Source organism: Sinocyclocheilus anshuiensis, unplaced genomic scaffold (genome assembly GCF_001515605.1).
Source record: "Sinocyclocheilus anshuiensis isolate Anshui unplaced genomic scaffold, SAMN03320099.WGS_v1.1 scaffold291, whole genome shotgun sequence".
Taxonomy (NCBI): Eukaryota; Metazoa; Chordata; class Actinopteri; order Cypriniformes; family Cyprinidae; genus Sinocyclocheilus; species Sinocyclocheilus anshuiensis.
In genome coordinates this window covers 198,296-205,821 of record NW_015549575.1, presented here as the reverse complement: position 1 = coordinate 205,821, position 7,526 = coordinate 198,296, and the positions used below count along the sequence as shown (strand labels likewise).

Below are 7,526 nucleotides of genomic sequence, written 5' to 3'. Positions count from 1 at the left end.
CGCCAAATACACAAAATAATGTTCTTTTTAGCAACATCATATGACCCCTTTAAAAAAAGTTTTTTATTTTAACAATTATATTTTTTGGAGTCACACCACATGACATTTTACAACATAAACTAACCTTGCTAAAAAAAAAACTAAAAAGCTCAAATCTTAAGAGACTTATTGACTTTGTCAAAGAGTCACAAGGGTCTGCAGGGGTCTTCACAATATAAATGATTTGCCATGACTTTACTTTAGCTGACAGTTTTTAAATATTAATAAGCAGCAATGCAACCAAACTACATAAAGTTTTCCTTTGGATAATTTTATTTGCTTAAAGATATTTTTTTCTTCATTACTAGATCAAGATTAGATCTGACTTTGTCCTCTGACTTTGTCTAATTCAGAAATGAAAAACATACTCGAAGATTGTATTCAAGTTTCTGTATGTATGAACTGCAGTTTTGAATAAATGAATAGATCTGAACAAAAATGAGCGGCATGTCATTGACCCTTCATTCAAACTCTTTATCTGCCTCTGAAGAATGTGTCACTGTAAACAGCACTGTGGCTACAGTAGCGATAACTCTGATGTTGCGAGAGTTAACACTGAACATTGACCAAAGCATGTAATGTACAAAAAGAGAAGCATATAGCTGGCTAGCTGCAGCTCGTACAGGGTTAATCATGAAAGAAATGTTCTCACCGGCATTTGCAAGAATTTCCAAGCATTGGTGATGTCCATATTGCGCAGCAACAAAAAATGATGTGATCCCATAGTCATCAACAGCCTCCAGAGAGCACATGCTCACCAGGTACCTCACAATCTCAGTATGGCCCTGGAAATGGTTTTACAGATATTTATTTCATCAGTTTTTGATTAAAGACTTTGGTAACTGCCTTGGATGTAGGATTTAAAAACTTGATTAAATTAGAAAAAAAGCTAAATGGCCTTGGGCTTTCATTTTTTGAAGTTCAATTAAACATTTAGAATAAAATTTATTGAAAGAGGTATACATTTAAAAGTAGTCATAAAGAGCTACATAATCATTTGATTGTTGTTATGCGTTTCTTCCTGATAACTGATAAGCATTTACACTTAAAAGTGAGTGAGAAGAGCTGCAGAACTTCTTAAAGGGGTCCTATTATGCTCTTTTACAAAGTCTTGATTTTGTTTTGGGGGTGTACTAGAACAGGCTCTCATACTAGATACTAGGTTTTGTGATATCACAAATCCCGGAAAATATGCGTTGTAGTCCAAAACGAGTCGTTCGTTGTAGTTTTTGTGATTGTAATGTAAGTGATTTCTGTTAAATAAAATATCTCCTTTTGAAGTGGACTTTGAGATTTGTAACTTTGCAGATCTTTTTTATGCTCAAACAGCAACATTGCAGACTAACTAAAGTTGAAAAAGTGAAAAAGCATAATAGGACCCCTTTAAGGCATGTGAATGTAGTGTCTGTGCAAATGTTTCCTAAACATAAAAGCTTCGTAAATCATAAATTAGTTATAGATTAAAGCTATAACCTTGTAAACAGCTTGATGGAGACAAGACCAGCCTGACACCGAGTACGTCCCATTGACATTTGCCCCATTTTCCACCAGCAGCTCCACCACATCTTCGTGCCCACCATCTACACCTAGGAACGAAAAAATGAGACAAACATAACATATAACAAGACTCACAAGAGGAAAAATACACATGTTAAACAAGATCTGAGACAATGATCCTAGGTACTTTACCTGCAAAGAGGGGACAGGAGAGTTCATTGGTTGTCCTGTTAATGTCCGCACCACCCTTGATAAGCCACTTCACTGCCCGGAGGTGTCCATTCCTCGCAGCAAAGTAAAGAGGAGTCTCTGAGTTATGTGTCAAAGTGTTGACGTAGTCTTCGCAATTGACTGAAGCGAACAGGGACATACAACTAATGAATTGCACATTAGAGAGAAAAAAAGTCACATATACAGTTTCATAATTACTACACATACCAGACTGTCAAAAGAGCTCTGATTATTGGTATTTAATAGTTCACCCGACTATTAATCTTTAATAACTAATCTTAGTTATTATAATAATCTTTAGTTCACCCAAAAATGATATTCTGTCATCATTTACTCATCCTCCTTTCATTAAAACTGTATTGATTTTATTTATTTTACTGATATTGTTTCTTCTGCGAAAACAAAAGACGTTTCTATCATGTTATTATTTTAAATGCTTCTAAAAAATTATTTTTTAAATTTATTACAGTTTTAGTTATTTTAGTACTAAAAACGAATTAGAAATGTTGCCTTGGCAATTAGCTGAAATAAAATTTAAGTTTTTAATTTTTTTTTTCAGTTAATCTTTATTTTATTTCAAATTGTTTTAAAATAGTTTTGGTTAACGATAATAAACATAAAAAAAAACGAGAAAAAAATTTCACTTGTCTGTACCATAAGGGGAACATTTTCAAGAATGACAACTGAAATTTCAGTTTGTTTCACACAAAACTAGCCAAAACTTGCAATGTGGTGCACAAGTGGTAAAGATAAACGTTCTCGCCCAATTACGTCTGTTGTTGAGATTGATGGTCCCATTCCCCATTGGTTTATAATTTAAGTGAACATTTTGCCAAGTATGTCCTTTTGTGCTTTACTTAAATAAGTCATACATGTTTGGAATAATAATAATAATAATATTAGTAATAATGAGAAGAAAAAAATAAGAAATGTATAAATATTAATAAAAACCTATTACATTTATAAAATGTCCCTTTATTTTTCAATGTCTTCTCTACTTCCAGCACTCTTGAAAACTTGCAGTGCTTGTTATTCATAAGTTTGCAGAATTGTTTTGTATGTATTGAAAATCATGATCCATTTGTTTGATTCTATGCAGAGAGCAGCCCCCCTTTAGACAAAATAAAGAACCCGCAAACAGCAGTTGGTAAGATTTTAATATGACCTTTGCAGAACTTTTTTTATTTAATCAATCACAATTAATATTATTAGTATTAGTATTAAGGATAGTAAAAAGACTTGGTGACAGGACCAGGTTAGCCTTATGGACAACTTGGCATATTCTCAATGGCATCACATCCAGGGGTGCACCCTGACAAGTTTGATATGTAGCACTGCACATCAACATTTCAATCCAATGGCAAGTGAAGTCTATCATTATCTTTATTTCAGTATAAATATCATCCATACTACTTCTGGAACAGCACACAGTTGGCATTACCATGTGGTAGTATCACAAAGTTTTTAATAGCCATTAAATCGAAAACAAAAAAGTTTTGAACAGGCAAAAATGTATTGTGTGGTGCCCCTTGACCCAGTTGTCCATTATGTTTAATCTGGTCAAATTGTTATAAGGACTCCAAGTCCCTAACTTTACACCCTTTCCCAGAGAGAACAGTTCTGCTGTTGTTACCTATCAAAACAAATTTCAGAAAACCATGAGGTACGTATTTATTTAATTAAATAGTATATATAGGAGAGACTGGGGCTACTTGTTACTTCTTATTCCAGTGTATTTCTCTAGGTTGGTTTAAGTATTTTTTCTTTTGGGCATTTATCTCAAAGCCTACAAAAACTACTGAACATTCAATATTAACTGAACATACCAAAGTGAGACATTTTCTTATAATATGTGGTAAGTTGTCACAACGAAACCTGCCATTAAACATCATACTTGGTAACAGCAAAATATACATAGTAAGATTCATGAAATTTATGAAACTGGGAAATTTTTTGGAAATAATGTACACAAAAATCTGAATATTATTTTTCTAACAATATTGTAATGAATAAACTGTATAAAATTACATCATATAAAAGTGTGGTTTAATATTATGCACTTCTGTACATAAAAGCAACAAAAATATTACTCTGAATTTTGAAATAAACTGTTGTCTAGGTCTTCAATCCTACTCCTGGGGACCCACTGTCCTGTGAATTTTACTTCCAACCTGCTTCAGCACAGGTGGCCTGTAATTTTTTTCCAAGTAATCCTGAAGCACAAAGATGATTTTCTGGTTTAGGTGTGTTTGATTTGGGTTGTAACTAAACTCTGCAGGACAGCGTGTCCACAGGAGCAGGACTGAAGATACTGTTGTAATGTAGGAGAGTTTGAATTTGTGATTTGAGAGTTGATTGTTTGAATCCAACAACTCCTAAAGAAAACACACAATTGTAACATGTGTAATTCAGATTTTGAGTCAAGGTTTTTTTTTTTTTTTGGTGATTGTCTTGATTGAGACAACTTCCCTGTGATAGCCAAACTCAATCTTTCCTATAAAATGACACTCTTTGTAACAGTACATCAAAAAGTAAAAAACAAAACAAAAATTGAGTTGTTGATTATAGGCCCTACATCAAGAATAAAAATAAAAATATAATTGTTACATTTCTTGATAATGTTTAAATTTTCATACAGGTTGATATTGGTGATGTAGTAATACACAGTGAAAAATGGAAGAAGATACAGGCTAATTTAAAGGACAGCTTGTTTGTGAAAGAACTGGCAGTGTGCATTTGGGGAACAAGCACACTGGCCAACCGTAGCCTGGAAGGAAAAAGCTGCCCCACCACAAAATCTGATCCTAGGCTCCCCCTGACACCTCACAAATTTAGAGGACTTAAAGGTAAGTGTTGTGTGAACTTTAGAGAATTATGTAAATGTTAAATGTTTTTTTCTTGGAACAATGATTGACCAAGAGTGCTGATATGTATAACTGTTGTATACATTCTCGTTTGATAATCTAGAATTGGTTATTATATAGTATAGACACTTTTCTATCACTGGGCTGAACGAACAGCTCTAGTCACAAATTTGTGTTTTTTGCAGAATTTGCGATACGTCATTTGCTCAGTCAGTCCATTCTAATGCTGATTTCACAGCACCACAATTGAAAAAGAAACAATCAGCGTCATTATAGGATCAGTATAAAAACAGTAACCATTTACCTTGATAGTGGAAATGGAGGTTTATGAGATGCTACTAGCAAACAAAATATCTGGTCCCTACTAGATGTTTCTGACTTTTATTCTGTTCCATGTAATCTGCTGATTGTATTTGCTTTGCAATTGATTGATCAGCTGTGTCTTTTTTTTCGCTAGGTTGCTTTCAAAAGTGGTTGCAGGGCAAAGATTTGGAGGAAGCAGAGCTTAAGGCCAGAGCAGGAAAACTTGGGCGCTATTTAAAAGAAAAATTCAAGACATCAACAAAAACATTAAGTCAAATAAGTGAATTCTCATGTTACGTAAGCTGCTGAAAACTGTTAGTAGTTCAGTTAAGTTGTTAGGTTATTACTGCCAGTTAATTACACTAAGTAATTTTTCTCATATAAATTCAAGGACACAAAAAACAAAATGTGTTTTAATGAAGATTGTTGAATGATATTCACATAAATAAACTGAATTCTTCTCCTGAATGTCTGTTTTTGTGCTCCTTTCTTAAAGCAGAGCAGGCTTAGGACATGTATTGTAACTGGAAGCTGTTAAAAACTATTGTTAATAATTATTCATCAATAACTAGCTACTGAAAAAATTAATCTATCATTGAAAAATGCAGCCATCAGCATAAGCTGGATATGGGTGGTCTAACCAGCTAACGTTACCATGTTCCAAAACACAGCTTGAGCTGGTCATGCTGGTTTTTCCAGTAGGGACATGAGGTTGAGTAAATGATGCCAGAATGTGCATTTCTATGTGAACTATCCCTTCCTTGTCTAAACAGGTCACTCTGTTTGATGGTCCACAAGTTCAGAGTAGCTAAACCCCCCATCTAAAGTTCTTACCGGCTGCAGGGAGGAGAAGCCGCACACACTCCGCTGATCCAGCCGCCGCAGCCTCATGCAGGGCGTTCCAGCCCCGGTTATCTTTCACGTCCACCGCGAAGCCTCTCTGGATGAGCTTCTGCACCCGTCGACCTTTCCCCTCCCGGGCTGCCAGCGCGACGGCTGAGCAGGTGTCTCCATAGCACTCCGTGAAGTCCATCTGATTATTCCCCGTTTAAACACAACACAAACATTACTGAAAGAGTTCGTGCTCTGCCATTTACACACAGCGGTTCTGACTGAGGGCAAGTTGACAGCTGCTGGTCTTAAATTACACCTGATTTACACTGCCGTGCCACAGGTTAAACCTCTATAATGCACAACCAAGTGAAGTTCACACTAGGTTAACGTTACATACATAATCATAAACTGGGCAGATAACGGTGCTTTGATGGCAAAATAACGAGTTGACGGCTTTTAGTATACGTTAGTCTAGTAATTTAGTTCGACTTTCCCACTTTGAATCTTTAATATGTCCACAAGACAATAAAAATATCAAGCAAAAATCATGTTACGTCCTAAAACATCGGTACACACATAAGAGAGTGACAAAATTCACATTCGAATCGTTTTAGGTCAGGATGAATTTAATGGACATTTCCGACGATGCTGTTTTCTGATTGGCTGATTCAGAGCTCCGGCTAGAACACACACGTGTAATTTTTCGTTCCGTCCATGAAAAATAAGAGGAAATAAAAAATAGCAACAACATACAAACGAATCCATGTATTATGTTTGACATATTTTTAGCTGATCCACCCACCAAACGGAAACCATGTCACCAAAAGGAGATATTATTCAATAATAGCTTAAAAACTTAAAAGTCATTTTTTGTTCAGTATTCTTCATCTTCATCTTTAACTAGATATAATTACATAACACAAGACAGCAATATATACAACAAAAGTGATACAAAGCATTGCTTGTCTATTGAACAAGTAGGGTTCCTACGGTCAGAAAACCTAAAAATATCATTTTAATTTGTGTGATATAAATGAAAATACCTTAAAAATAAAGAAATAAATGCGATTGACTTTTTCTGTTTATGCTCAGCTCTACAGGTGTAACTTTCTTTAACGTTACATAAAAAACAATTACGTTATATTTCATCCGAATGCCATTGGTACTACAGTTGTTATTACTGTAAATATCCTGCAAATTACTACAGTACTGTATTAAATATAATGGTGGATATTTTGGCTATCATGGTAGATTATTTATTTATTATTTTGGTTGTTGTTGTAAGGGTTTATTTTTTAAAGCCGGCGGTAACCTGGCTTTTATTTTGAAAAATAATCTCTACTATTACCCTGTTCATACATTCAACTAATGCCGTACAGCTTTTAATATAACGTTATATATATATATATATATATATATATATATATACACACACACAAATGTATATATTTTATATATAAATTTATAGACAGCAATATATAGACAGCAACATTTATATATAAACAATAACGCGCAGTGTTTATGGCAGCTTGTAAATCAGACGGCAACTGATGCGAGTCTTGATTTTCGGCTAGATCTGTTTTGTATGACTTCATTTAGTTATCTTTAGCATATTAATTACTGTGATGTGTCCACACCTATGCAAACCGAGTGAACAAACCTAACCAGACTCGTCAGTGGCACACGGACCCTAGAAAACCCCGTCCATCGATATGTGGAGTAACTTTATGCGTTCAGACACACAGTGAGCTGTCAGCA

The 7,526-nt window shown here is 34.6% G+C and overlaps 2 protein-coding genes across 5 annotated transcripts in view; one reads left to right on the top strand and one right to left on the bottom strand.

Annotated features, from left to right (window-relative positions):
* The window catches only part of LOC107657482 (ankyrin repeat and SOCS box protein 3-like), a 13,278-nt gene extending 5,808 nt beyond the window's left edge, over positions 1-7,470 (bottom strand). The window contains exons 1-5 of one of the 4 annotated variants that reach the window (XM_016445584.1): positions 7,406-7,470; positions 5,769-5,967; positions 1,729-1,887; positions 1,513-1,625; positions 692-824 (exon numbers count right to left, since the gene is read on the bottom strand). In XM_016445584.1, coding sequence (XP_016301070.1) covers positions 692-824; positions 1,513-1,625; positions 1,729-1,887; positions 5,769-5,967 — 604 coding nt within the window. In that variant the 5' untranslated portion in view covers positions 7,406-7,470. Of the gene's footprint in view, positions 1-691; positions 825-1,512; positions 1,626-1,728; positions 1,888-5,768; positions 6,539-7,405 lie in introns of those variants that run through there. The other 3 variants (XM_016445585.1, XM_016445583.1, XM_016445586.1) reach the window with 3 other exon arrangements.
* Positions 7,457-7,526, top strand: part of LOC107657483 (ChaC glutathione specific gamma-glutamylcyclotransferase 2) — a 3,133-nt gene continuing 3,063 nt past the window's right edge. The window contains exon 1 of the mRNA XM_016445587.1: positions 7,457-7,522. The gene's annotated coding sequence lies outside the window, so the exon portion shown is untranslated. The remainder of the gene's footprint in view (positions 7,523-7,526) is intronic.